At 34.0% G+C, this 15,102-nt stretch overlaps 1 protein-coding gene across 1 annotated transcript in view; it reads right to left on the bottom strand.

Moving 5' to 3' along the window:
• Positions 1-8,683: 8,683 nt before the first annotated feature.
• The window catches only part of LOC132560197 (hemicentin-1-like), a 62,180-nt gene continuing 55,761 nt past the window's right edge, over positions 8,684-15,102 (bottom strand). Inside the window, 6 exon segments of the mRNA XM_060224850.1 lie at positions 8,684-8,747; positions 9,296-9,334; positions 10,933-11,014; positions 12,204-12,335; positions 12,470-12,730; positions 14,663-14,917. Coding sequence (XP_060080833.1) covers positions 8,684-8,747; positions 9,296-9,334; positions 10,933-11,014; positions 12,204-12,335; positions 12,470-12,730; positions 14,663-14,917 — 833 coding nt within the window.

Below are 15,102 nucleotides of genomic sequence, written 5' to 3'. Positions count from 1 at the left end.
TTTCCATAGCAAAAATTGTTTTTGCCAGTATTGGTTCATTTATGCGTTGATCTATTTCGATACATTTTAAGAGAAAATTTTGGTTAATTGGTTTTAATTGGTGTTTGATCTTTATCACATACATATATGTGACTGCCTATTGCTGGGTCAAGGCAATACTCTCTAGCAGATTTTTTTTTTATGCCAGGAACAAAATCTTGCTTACAACATTAAAAGATTGATTTAAAGGAATGTTAACTGAACAGATTTATAGCATATTACTAAAGCAGTTTTTCCTTACATTTCGATCGGTTTTATGCATTTCGTTACAAACCTTAAGTACGGTTACCTGCAGTATATATGTCAAAGAAGGTCATTCATAAATCTGTGTAGTATTCAACTCTAGTTTGAAGCAAGGCACAAAGTGTGTGCATGTTAATTACATTAGTCATAACTAATTATTATAATTATTGACTTTTTTATATCTTGCAGAATCTCGACCTGGAGGCATACACTTAGCATCAATGGTGTTCCTGCTTGAGAGAGAGAACTGGAAACCGAATACTCAGGGACTTGATAGCTATTCAAGACCAGAAAGAAAGTCAATATTTGCTAAAAAAAAATTTACATAGATAAAAAAAAAATAATAGACTGAAGTTCTCCAACAAAATGCCAATCAAAATGTCTCCACATGTCAAGACCAGCGATCATATCGAGGCACAGGATGAAGTCAAGCTGCTTGAAAAGAAATCCTCAGACTCCAGTATGTCCAGTTACTCAGGAATAGGTCGGAGAGGAACAGAAATAAGTATATACATATGTGAGGATGGTCACAGATTTAATTGTGATGATATTCCGAAAAGTACTTTTGATACTACATATTTAAAAAGTATCACAAGTTTTCAAGCTCCTCCAAAATCTAAAGTAGCTACCTGCTGTTTTGTTTTAGCAATACTGGCCATTGTTGCCTTGACAACGATAGCCCTTATCGCTGGTGTATATTTACGGTCCCAAGAGGCTACAGAAACTGTTGTGGCACAAGTTGGCAACAAAACCTTTGTTAACTTAAACATAACAAAAACAGTGAATCAAGGAAATATTTTTTCTTCGTCAGAATCTCCAGGAGTTAGTTCAGTGGATAATATCATGTCAAGCCCATCATCTGTAACATCAAGCTGACTGGATGAAATGTTCTAATCTCATTAACAGTGTAAAGCGATATTATCCTGAATTTTACTGTTTACTTAAAAAAAACCATTGTTTCAAAATGTCTCATTATAGCACTGTCTCAGTTTTAGTGTCTATGTGACTGGTTATTGAACTAAAATGAAATTGTTAAGTTTGATACAAAATATCTGTGATACAGGTATTTGAAATATTTGTTGTACACTTGACATATGTTCAGATATTTGTTGTAAAATTTGTAGTATATTTACACCAAGTATGTTATTTTAACACAATAATTTCATGTTTAACACTACAATTATTTATTGATCATATTCAAGACTGAAATCGCTAATTTTGCTAGCTAGCTTTTACTGGATTTTTTACATGAATCATGGACAATTACATTCAGACCCAAGCTTAGATTGGCCTGAAATTTATTTGTCATTTTCACTAATCTGACATAAAAGGAGGATCCTTTATGAGTTATCACATCATATTTACAATAGCTTGAAGTGAAGTATGACACGCGCTATTTTGCAGTATGCAGTATTGTGTTCATGAACAAATGAAACAGTAAATTTAACATTCATGTACATTTGTACCAAGGTCTTTCAGACAATAAGATATACATATGATGTAATAGAGGTCATTGTTTATTTCAATGACTCCGCTAGAATTTGAACTCAGGACCTCTGGCTTACTAGTTTGACTAGAGTTCTCCCAAGCTGAACGGTATATTGCAGCTAGTATTTTACCAGGGTAACAAAATTATTGTTTGATAATGGATCATTGCTTTGTTTAAGATGCAAGATATCCATATTATGTTATTGTCAGACATTTGTTTTTTAATTGTCTGGAATGACAGCCATACTGTATTATGTATTATTCTCCAATACAATTAGGGGGTCAAAATGTTACTTCTGGCTCAAATAGATTGGCTTATTACTAGACAAAGAAATGTCATCTCAATATATAATATATTATCTTGATTTAAGGGTAGGATAATGATTATTTATATATAGCAGTAGATTGGGGTTTTTTTTTTGCATTTTTGATAAATATTTTCTTTTGAGTATACTTAGATAATTCCATAATGGTTTATCCAGAGCTACCATGTCATATATAAATGCATGTGCTATCAAGGTTTTAAACATCTCCCATTGTTTGTCATATAAACAAAGAAAATCTAATAACATCTTTATGTAATCCCCCTGCCTGGCACATTTTTTTGTTAAGTGATTGATATAAGAATATCACAACTTTTGAAAATGTAGATAAATCACTGTTTATCATTATGCCAATATTCTTTTTATACTAAATGCTCATATAATAAAATCTCAGTATATGTTAATACAGAAATAAGTGTCGGGGCCAACACATAACCTATATCTTGTTGAAAGTAGCTTTAGAAATATGGGCTAAATACAGGACAGTTTTTTAACATCTGTTGAGACAACTTAAGAAACTCCAGTAGATATGGATGGGCTTATTACCAGACATAAGCTTATTGTTGGATAAATAATGATAATTCCCTTCATTTTTTCTTTTAATGTCTAATGTGTATCAATTTACGTAAGTTCTCAATACTGTTAAATTATCAATTTTTGTGGAGGTTTATTTTTTTTGAATTCGTGGTTACTTTTAATCCACAAATTTTCTACAAAATGGAAAGGTGACATGGGTTAATATACTTGTGGATTTTGTGATCAAGATATATCCAAAAAATTTAGTGCTAAGGAAAATGTATATTTTTTGGAAAACCATGAAATTGGAGCCCCATAAAAAAATAATGATTATATAGTATAATGCCAACCATGTGTGCTTCTCACTGGCAAAATATTTGATAGAATGTCTCTCTTTTATAATGAATATATTATGATAATTTTATTGTACTTTTCTATATTAAAACCTTGATAAAATTTGTATTGTTCTTTATATTCTGCCAATCATGGTTACAATGTATTCCACATCATTAACACTCTTCAGATTCGCTGGCGATTCATGACCCCACTTTTCCCATGCATGGCTTTGATAATTTCTTTACACCTCACCTTTGTTCCTGAATGTAGTTCTTGTAAAATCTGTTTGTAACTTTTAAGGTTTGATGAATGAGAGATGGCAGTAAAACAAGGCTTTCCTATATACATGTACGTGTAAGTCTGTAGATAATATGATAATAGTATGCAATTATTTGTTTCATAGCTAGGAATAACATAAAATGTAAAATTTCAAGTTCATCTGTTCAAAATATCACATTAACTTTTTATAATAACCCCAACTTTGGTAAGGGGGGATGTTTATAAAAAAAATGATTTGTCTGTGCTTTTATAGATGCATGAGTTTGTGATAACTTTTCATACAAGATAGGTGACAAACTCCTGAACAGATATGGTTCATATTCACACAATAGGATAACATCATACCTCTGTGTATATTTATTTGAGGACTTTCTCACTTTCATTTTATTTTTACTAAAATTATTTTGTTGAACCAATATCATTCACTGTAAATGTTCCTTTATCAGGCAGTGAGTGTGAGGGCCTGGTGCTACTTCATTTAAGTGCTACATCGTGTTACTATTATTTTTATTGATAACATTTTAGAATTATGTTTGTATGCAGGTGTCTAACATACACTGTATGTTACTATTCTCATAACACCTTTTGAGAAATTGTCCATATGTCTATTTCATCTTTTGACAAATTTATTTATTCAGTTACAATTAAAGTTATATACTCAGAGTTATATCTTTTCTGTTTCTGTTTTATATATGACTGCTACTTAAAAAAAAAAAAAAACTCACTCAAGATCTTTTATTTGTGAGGATTTTTAATGAGGTTTAATATCAAAGCATCAGCCAGACTCACATGTTGACTTGTATGACAACATTTACACCGTTTCGGAACAGATGAATTATGTGACGATGCTTTGCTTAAGTTATCTGACGACATTAAGGTTATGCACGTTATCTGCTAAGGTTCGTCAGCGTATCAAACTTGGAATTAACGAAGGATTCTACAGGTTAATGAAAGGCTCCATTACCGGTTATTCAAGGAACCCAAAGAAATCCTTCTAAACAATGGAGCTCAAACTTGGCATCGTACTAAGTTTTTGTACAAGAATTTACAACAGAAATTTGAAATGGTAGCCCATGGTTGAGTTAATGGACAAGGTATTTAATAGTGGAGCTGCAGGGCAATTCAGATTCACTTATGTTTTGACTCGTGAGCGGTTTATGAAAGAAAGTCCTTATACAATACCGTGTTGATTGGACATAATCTTATAAGAAGTATAGTTGGTGTTTTGCTATACTTCAGACGTGATGGGTTTGCTGTTAGCTTTAACCATTTAAAAGGTACCGCCATTCAAATGCACTTTCATCTGATTCTGAAATACAATTTAGTGTCACTGTGATATTATTTTAGTTATTGTACCTCTTCATAGATCAGGCAACAAAAGCAACAGACATATAGTTTCAAGACATAATTATATTATCATAACATGAATCATGCTAGAATTAGGCATTTCAAAATGTCACTTGCAATTCCGGCGATAATGAAATAGGATTAATATAACAAACAACTTTTTAGTAAGGGTTGTTTGCAAAACTACTAATTTTTGTGATTTGGTCAAGCTTTAAGTCATATGAAGTTGTCAGATGAACCATGTTAAAATTGAAAACACACCAATAAAATGGAAACAAGATGATGCGAATGGTGACATAGCTATGAAATTATGACTAAAGCTTTCTTGGTTTGTGTTTTGGAAGGTTTTAATTAAGTGACACGAGAGGCAGATCTGGTCGAAACAGCAACGTATATGACAAAGGTAAAAGGCAAACATCACGGTAGGGTCAAGAGGCCTGAGCCAATCTCAGCACTCGATGATATCTCGCTTATTACTACCGTTTGAATTATGAAATGATCACGTACATTTCATGTCCTTGAAGAAATTTCATATTTATCCGACCACTTACGAACATTATTTGAAAACGTAATAACGAAATCCCATTTCTCGTGATCTGATACCGTGCTCACTGTTTACACAAGCGAATTATCGAGTTTTAGATCATTTTTGTCGTGATGATGTTTTCACAGGTCATGGATATTCAAACAGTCTGCATTATACAGGTATTTTCATTGAAGTATAACAACACTAGCTGTTAAGGGTTAACACGTGTAATTGAGTTATGTACAACAATGTTAGAAAACGGTGCACTACTTTTCTTTTCGCAAGAAACAAAAGCACGTGCTCCTTTTTCATTGGGAGAGTATTCAGAGACAACATGCTTTATTGAGACGGAGTTAAGTCAAAACGAACAGATTTCCTACCAGTTTCTGGTAACACCAGATCACAGACGATTTGTACATTTCTTTTGATATAAGGAGAATGATCCTGATCGTCATAGAGTACAAGATCAGAGTTCATGTTTTTACAGCCGGCCTTCGCCAGCCGTTGTCATTTATTGGTTACGTTATACAGTGATAAATCCAGACGAAGTCGTCGGAACATGTACACCGAGTCGTCTATGTTGGTGACGCCCCTAGTCCACTTTCTACCATGGCGTCACGAAGTTCTTTGGAGGACTCTATGATATAAATCTACTTGGACGCTTCTGAAAAAGTTAATGACCACAGACGCCTTTCTGGTAGCAGATACCGCTCGTGGCAAGGGCAACAAAGAGTGGACGTAGTATTCATAGACTTGGACTTGGTGCTTTGTATAGTACTACACCTCTGCCACGCTACCGCCTGCAAAGGAAATATTTTGCGCGAAGACAATTGTAACAAATGGAGACCTATGATATACATGATCCGGTGACGGACGAGGAAGTTAAGTCATAAGTCGTTGTAAATTACATCAAATCAATCTGATTCTACCGTGTGCCACAGCTTTTCGTCGTGTGAAAAGCTTTTTTCTTTCTATGCAATTCATGTTTCTAGGACATGCAATATGGCATATTTGTAAGGAAAGTAATCCACAGGGGACAAAGAAGGCGGCAGAGAATCTCGTCATAGCGAAAGTTCCGCAATTCTATTCAAGCGAGGTTCGTGCACTTAGATGATTGGATAGTTTTACCAAGGACAGTTTTACAGTCTCATTGTGTTAAGATAAAAAAGGACTACTACGTTCTGGAGAACATATGCTCTTGTTAATATGCAGGTTGGTCAAGAGTCGGTCAGTACTACACCATTTTCAAGAGCAGTCTTTGGTCAAGGGAGACACTTCACAAAATGCATGTTACGTTCTAATGAATTCTGACGAGGTGGAGCCATGTGGCCTGTCTCTTCCACGGTAAGACATTGTGTTATATTATGGAAACTGAAATGTCTATTCATTTACCAGAAGATGGAAGACTTTTTCGAAGAAAGATTAACTCCTGTTCCTCTACTGACTTCATTGGAGTTTTGGCCCATGTGAAGTTATGACTAAGGAAAGTCAGCGATTGGCATGAGAAGTGCGACACAACTAAAGTTAATGAGGGTTAGAGCGCATCATGCTTTATTATCGCGCTTACTGGCTTGATTGATCCTTGGGGACCGTTAAAGACATTGTGATCTGACATAGCGACCAAGTGCAGTGTCGTTGATCAAGGCACATGCGTTTCAAGTTGAGGATCAATCGTTCCAACTCTCCATATATGGGTACGATGGTGAACCGCGCCACCAGGGAATTAACAATGAAGTATTGAGTACTTTGTGACGAATTTGAGGTCTTTAGTCGCATTGGACTGTGATCCACTTGATACAGAGATGCTCTTACCTAGTTTTCTCTTGACACATCAACAAGAAAAGTTACACGCACTAATAAAAATTCTGTTCTGTTTCCGAAAATAGTAACTTCGGTTTCCCTCCAACATACAATATAAGTTCCCCTGTGTACTTTCATTCCTGCCATTTTTACCGACGGTTAATGATATACGCTGTTCAATTGTTCTTGTTGTAAAGTAAAGATTGTATTTACATATTAGCCTCTAAATCTATTTTAAATATCTTGTTCACTCACATATCCTTTAAAAAGTTATTCAAAGACACATATTCTAAATTCATTATAAGTGAGATACTCTGTATTATGCTAGAATGGCGGTAATGAATATATTCACCAACACAAATATTTTTAGTCTTCAGTCTAACCTTCCTATACCGTGACAGCATTTACTTAATGATTCTGAAACAGGTAGACACTCCGCAGAAAAATGTGTTATATAATACAGATCATGCTTCGTGACCAGTTATAAAAAACACGATATCGATATATCAAATGAGTATCTTTATTTTTATAGATGAGATAGATGAGTATAATAAAAAATACAAAATATGCATCACGTATTTATAAGTCACGAAAAATCACGCGACTTACTATGATACATACTTAATATGAGCTAATGCTGTCTTATATATATTTTGTTAAGTTTATCAATACACCTATATAAATTATGGAATATAAGTATTTAATATAAATTTCTTGGTTTCGTTCTGTTTTGTTGAATCCTGGTTCATCCTTTGGTTAAACCAGCTATCTCTTTATTGAAACTGTGGAATCATAAACTGTCGTGGTTCTCGAATTTCATTTTTGTTTAAAACTTCTTTTGTGTGTTTTTTCCCTTTATTAAAATCGAGAATTCAAGAGTAAGTGTAAGAAATCAAGGCAATCGAAATACTCACGAATCTCAACGATTTCATAGTAAATGTACACAAAATAAAATTTGCCAAACCATGCTGAATAACAATGGAACCATACTGTTTAAAACATTTTTTATATCAATATATATATATGACAGCTCGAAATGAAATGCGTAAATGGATTAGTGTTTGAATGTCCAAGATGAGTTTTTAAGTGTAATACGACCATTCAAACGTGATGTTTTAGTGAAAATTTCATAATGATATACATGAGTGGTTACATTTTACTTTTCCTATCTATTCTATCTATCTATTGCATCTCTCGTTCTAAATTACATTCTAACAATAAAGTTTCAAGTCAGGAAATGTATTACTTTTCTAGTCAATCAAGTTATTCAGTTCATCGTCAGGTAGTATGAAACGCCTAAGAGATCTGAAAAAAAACTATAGGCAATTGGTATTTGAAATATTTCGTTAAGTGAAATATTATGCATTTACGAAGTTTATTTACCAGAAATGTTATATTTTATTAGAAACTGCTCTCGACAGTCGCGTATTAGTTGTATGTCCATTTTGGTCAATTAACATTCACCCTAATTTAAACGAGTTTACAATAACCAGGATCCATCTAACCAATCAAGTTAACATCTAGGTTGTTATGTACTAAGTTATTCATATATAAAAATATAGCATATTATCAAGTTACAATAGTCAAATCTTGATCGACCTCTACATCTACTTATTGTTTACACATATACTTTTGAAGAATACATATATGCCTGAAATAGTTAGCTCACTTCCAGAGGAGAAGGATACATGTTCAGGACTTCTTGTTTTTGCAGTTCTCTTTTGACGTTGACGTACTTCCGTAGATTGATTTGGATTGTCATTCATTTACCCTCTCTAGATAAAGATCACTCCTTGGCACGTTCGCTCTCATAGTAAGTGAATTCTTGTCCAGGTAGGTCGTATGGAGATCTGTGCATGAAAAGAACGAGGTAAGTGATTCATTTTACTTGATGTACATATTCAATATATTTAACAGTATTCAATATAATTTCATATATTTTAAACGACTGGGTAATGCCATATTTTTTTAGATTGGCAATACCTCCCTGAGTGACCATTTTTAAGTTTAGCTAACACTTTAAGTCACCACCGTTCTAGGTAGCGGTAACGGGATCAGAAGGGGTAAGGGTGTCGTGTATCAAAAGTAGGTCACTATGACCTAAATTTGACCTTTAACCTACATGAGAAAAGGTATTCAGGGCCATATCTTCTATATTTCTAAACATGGACACTTCATACTTGGGATCAAGGTTCATCTTTGGGAGACGGTGTATCGCGTATCACAAGTCTATCAATTGTCGTGTCAGACATGCTTATAATAGACAATGCTCACGGATTTCCCTCTCTCGATTTATTAGATGTGGGATTTAAATTATGACAAAAAATGACCCGTTTGGCAATAAACGATATACTTTAGTAACTTGTTACTTTCTATACCGTATATGAAATGCGCTTACCGGAAGGAGTTCATTGGAACAACCGCCATCGAAGGTTCGCTGAAATGCACAAATATATTATATAATATTTACGACAACTCAAAGGGAGATAATTTATGCCTCGTGTCCTTTTTGAGGAATAAAACATACGATATATATCATGAGCTTGCCAAACCGAAAAAACACCAGTATCTTTAAGGGTAAGTTTACCATTGTATGACATTGCTAGGATGTAACTTTACCAAAGTCAGTTTTGTATATCCAGCGCAAGACCTGCTGACAGCGTAAGAATATTACAAGTGATATAAGCGATTTGAGATTGTTTTCCCTAAGATGAAAATTGAAAACGATCAATGAGTAAATTGAAATGCCTTCAGCTGGCATTCGTTGCCCATTAATGCCAATTTTCAATTCAACATGAAGCAATTCAATGCTTAAATAAATGAAGATCGGTTGACGTTCACTCGGAGATACTTCTAGATCCTCTACATGATACAGTTTTTTTTACATAGTTGTTATATAAGGAGGTAGCATTAAAATAAAATCTGCTGTTCTCAAAACCTAATCTCTTTTTCAAGCGGAGTTTCTTATGTACTTAACACGTAATTAGAAGCGCTTACTTATTCGGCTGAAGCGCATTGTGATGTAATGTGATGCACTACGACTTAAACAATTGTGACGCGATATATCACCTTCATACTTTAGACATAGATTGTGTCTCTGTTCAGAAGGACTATCATAATTGGTAAGGATAAAAATGTGAAAAACGTCACGTCAATTTTGTTACCAACTGATACCAGGTACCACAAACTCTTCCAGTTTTTACAGACACTTCATTTTTGCAAGATTATTAGTTAAAAGAAAGCGTGCAGAGCCAGTTCTTTTTTAGCTATAGTTTTTTTATTTATTAAGAATCCTGAAAGTTTGATAAAAAAAACCCGCTGAAATTGTGATATATCGCGATATACAAATATATGTCTACTGATACCGAATTACGATATCGGTGGTCGGGTGGCGCAGTGGTAACGCACTCGCCTTTCACCTAGCCGACCGGGGCTCGATTCCCGGAACGGACGTGAGAAGTTAAGGGGTCACCTGCCCGACTACGTGGGTTTCCCCGGGTACTCCGGTTTCCTCCCACAGTAAGACCCCTCGAGCGCTTACATCCGGGCCACCAAGAGTGGTTAGTATAAGTCGACATAACTGGTTTCGCAATTGTCGTAAAATAAATAAAGGAACATGATTAAATAAATTGATAAAAAAATATGAAAAGAAACATTATTTGAAAACAAAATATAAAGAGGCTTTAATTTACCACGGAGCGGTTCACCTCACCATTTTCATATTTTGACCCCAGTTCATTTTACCCTGCTTCACAATATCATGTTACAACATCACTATATGTGTATCATGGCGCAAAACCCTTGATATGCGGCAAGAATGCAAACACGTGGATAATTGAAAGTCTTATTTGCAATTTTTATTATGTAAAATAAAAAAAATCGAACTTTAGTATAAAGCAGAAAAAACGTTGACATCTCGGATAACATTTAAAAAGCTAAAAATGGGGTGGTGCAATGATTCTCCAGTAATGCAAAAATTGATTACAGGACACAAATAACGATCTTCTTTCAGATTCTTAGAGTATATTGCAATACCTCATCATGATTGGAGACATCATTGGCATGGGAGCTGGTGTTGGCTTCCTTGTGTAAACCCTCGTCTTCTTTGGTTCTTTAGCTATAAATATGAAATCAAATTTTTAATTTCAAATAATGACTATCGTAAAAAAAAAAAAAATTAGACAATGGTTTTTATATTTTAAAAACAGTAATTGATTATTGTAAATGTGATTAAAACATCTATGAATAGCAGAAAAAAAAAAAAAAAAAACCAATAAGATGTTGAGCATCAATTATGAATTTTAGAAGTTACGAAACAACTGCTTGATGCACTTCAATTCATTTTAGTTCTGCTGTTTCTTATTTAAAATTTATTCTTAATTTATTTAAAGGTGCTATTCACTTGTGTTTCTTCTGTACAATTTCAACACGTTGAATTCATTGGTTAAGTTTACACACAAGTAATTTGCATTCTTTTGAAATTATCAGATATACGAAAATGACAAAAAAAATATTAAATTACGGAGCTAGAGCACCTTTACATCTAGATTTTGACATGTCTTTTAACCACTTTGAATTTTTTTTTTCTATTCGATGCAACAGTTTTATGATACATAATTCATCATTTTGCAAAAGTTCCTCAAAGTCACGTCATTAGAAGCCGTGTTTAAGTAATAAAAAACCATCGCGGTTAAAGAACCAAGAAGACTTTAAATCCATAAGTGTTAAACGGACTGCACAAAATATTGAAAATCACATTGAAAAAAATGAACTTAGTTGCAGATAAGTATTGTATACATTTTGATAAATAAAGCTGTTTCTTTGAGTAATGTAAGTTAACATCAGTGCATAATCTAAGCTTATGATTATCTTACCTCTGAGAATAAACAAATGATCAATTACTATATTTTTGTAACCTACATCGAATATTTACATACGATATACAGTACTATATTCCGAATATTCAAAATCCCCAACAATGTTGTATTGTCTATAATTTTTAGAATTTCAATTTTTTTTCCAATTTTCTTACATTTGTATTACTTCACATTATGTGATTTATTGCAATGCCAAATTACAAGTAGGTGCCTTAACTTAAACAATTATTTTATTAATTGTTTTACACATTAATTTTTAAAAAGTTGATAATTGATCAATCGCAAACAGCGAACAATGCTTCTTATCAGGAATGCAATATTACGAAATTTTTGCTTATTAAAATGTTTGGAATTTTACTTGTACGTATTTTCGCAAAGTGTTATTACATGTTATGTACAGTGAGGTCCTGGATAATTGTTTTAACTTACATCGTGCTAAACAGCAGACGCAAACGATGATGAGAATGAGAAGGAGCACGGCGACAGCAACAGCTATAGCGATGATGGATTCAGTCGAGAGTGGCGGAGTAGTAGGAGTGGGCGCTACCGGCGTGACTGCAGCTACACATTTAACAAATTATTAAATGTTTATGAATGTGTTAAAAACCCAAACGATTTTGTTCCTCCAGCTTTCACACATTATGTTTAGTTAGCACTTAAGTCTTAAGAAGAAGAAACAAACAATTCTAACTCACCTGACCGGAGATTAAAGGTGATGGCTGACGACTCCCCAATAGAGTTGGTAGCGTAGCAGGTGTATGAACCATAGTCAGTGGCAACCGCTATAGTCGCAACGTACGTAAGAGCGGTAGCACCTGGGATGTTAGCATTGTTCTTGGTCCATCTGTATGTGTCGACAGAAGGATTAGCGACTGTGTTACAGGTGAGAGTTCTGGGGTCATTCAAACCAAGGATAACATCCCTTTCAGCAGTGGTCACTGTGCTGATTGGTTGATCTGTAAGAGGCACATCATCGTAGTTACCTTTTACATTTTGGTAATGTACAACGACATATGGCTAAGGATATTTTTACTGTTCAAATTTTCGAAGTTTTACAAAAAACAATGAGAGCAAAATTAATATTTCTTTTCAAGGATGTCATGTAAAGAAAATTTATCTTATCATCCCTTTATCTAAGGCATCTGCTTGTTCGTTGTTTTATTTCCTTGAAGATTCCGATGAGTTTGTAATCCATATTGCATTTAAGCTATCACGAAAGATACCATGGCACACATTGATGCTAATTTTTCATTTAATTAAATCGTGTATTACTGGTGGAAAATGTATTTCGATTCCCAATTTCACGTAGAATTCTAATTGACTGATCCAAATGCAAATATATATATATAAATATCTTTAATAAGAGAAGTTATAATCTCAGGAATTTATTTACATTTAAATACACATTTTCGTCTTTGATTTGGACGTTGTACACTTCAGCAAGGTTCACAGCCATATATTTGTACAGCCGATCACTTTTCTTTGAAAAAAATTCTCAACATGCGAACGAAGGCAATCTTAAATATCTTTTGGGATGATCAATCATAGATATAAATATATTTCAACTTTAGTTAGGACAGTACAGATACTTCATCTTAACATCCAACTAAGCAGAAAACTGTCACAAATATCTAAATTAATTAACAAAGTCGTATTAACAGTACACGTTCGCTGTAGAATGAGAATAAAAAAATATTTGGGAGAAATTCGGGAGAAATGGTGCTTAACACCGAGCTAAACGGAAAACATCAACACCGCCCGATTAATTAACACAGATAACTCATCAGTAAACGTTAGGTGAACTTCTGAATCTGACACGTGTGTTTAAATACTATATATAAATATATCAACTTCTTCCATATGATAGCTTGAAAACTTGGCTTACATAAAAATAAGCTTAATGAGGAGCAAAATGCAAACAATTAGCATGGCACAATTTATATGAAAATGATTAACTTTTAACTTAATTTTTTTTTAAATTTTCAATGGAAATATTAATTACTATGCTCTTGCTTTATACATAACTATAAAGCAGATTTGGTGATGATAGGAATCTTATTGGATTGAAAAATGTATGGTAAACGCAGATATTAATTCCGCCGCCATTGCCTCAGTCGTAAGCAGAAATGTAACGCACATGTCTCGATTTGCCACACAATCACACGCGAGACAATAAAGGATATATATATTCTTTTAATGCACGTCTAGTAAACATATTTTTTTGATTCACGAAGGACAACATATTGCTTCACCCCCTTTTTTACTAATATATTCTTAGTCGCACTCTTTGATGCTTATGGTAGTCCACGTGTTCAATGCCAGTGCTCGATAACATTCAAGTTAATTTCTATTATATGCATATGATCCAGTTCTATATTAGAGGTAAGCAATGTCTCTGCTTTTGCTAGATTGAACCATTTATTAGCCCAAGAATGATCATTTAAAAGATCGAGCAGTTTGGCAGGTTTATCATATGTTCAGTTTATAATTAATATATTATTATGACCAACAAAAAGAGACCAAGAACCGAACCTTAAGGTACCCCTGCATTTATAGATTAAACGATAGATTAACTCTTTCTACTAACACGTATTGTTTCCTATCAGACACATAATCCATGAACCAGTTCATAACTAGAAAGTTAACATCCATTATCATGTGCATCTTTCTGCCCAGGGAACATCACAAAAAACCTACCAGGAAGTTGCTTCCTTTTCAGATTGCAACATATCTTTGTGCCAATTTCACTAAAAGCAGACGATGATAAAAATGCCTAGATATTCATGCGGTACCTGAAAGTGGATATATTTATGAAAATTTTTAAACAATTATAACTTAGATATTCTAATGACTTCATATTCATTTCACTTTATCTGGTGATGTCTTACATTGAACGTCGACATTGAAAGGCGCTGTGGCTGATCCCCTGGGATTTGTGGCAGTACAAATGTACTCGCCATGGTGACCCCGGTCGATGTTCTGGATGGCCAGTGTTCCTACATTCGACACAACCTGCTGAGTTGATTTCTTCACCCATTGGTAAGTTGGAGTGGGGTTCCCCTCCGCGGTACATGTTGCTGAAAAGCTTTGTCCCTCTCTTCTTGTAACGGATGGAGGATTGACTCTGATGTTAGTTGGAGCGACTAGGATGAAAGTAAAGTCAATGCAAATTAATCTTGCAGTACGAGTACGAGAGAAATATACTGAAGTTGGCGCGATAAATTTTGGCAACTTAGCAGAAATATGATTTTTAGCGACAACGATGATTGTTTTTCAAACACATATGAAAACTGCAATTCGCACAACGCCTCTAGTATGGATAACGACG

This window comes from Ylistrum balloti, unplaced genomic scaffold (genome assembly GCF_031769215.1).
Source record: "Ylistrum balloti isolate Yb309-2 unplaced genomic scaffold, AGI_CSIRO_Ybal_v1 Utg371032, whole genome shotgun sequence".
Classification (NCBI taxonomy): Eukaryota; Metazoa; Mollusca; class Bivalvia; order Pectinida; family Pectinidae; genus Ylistrum; species Ylistrum balloti.
This window is presented reverse-complemented; position numbering and strand designations above follow the sequence as displayed.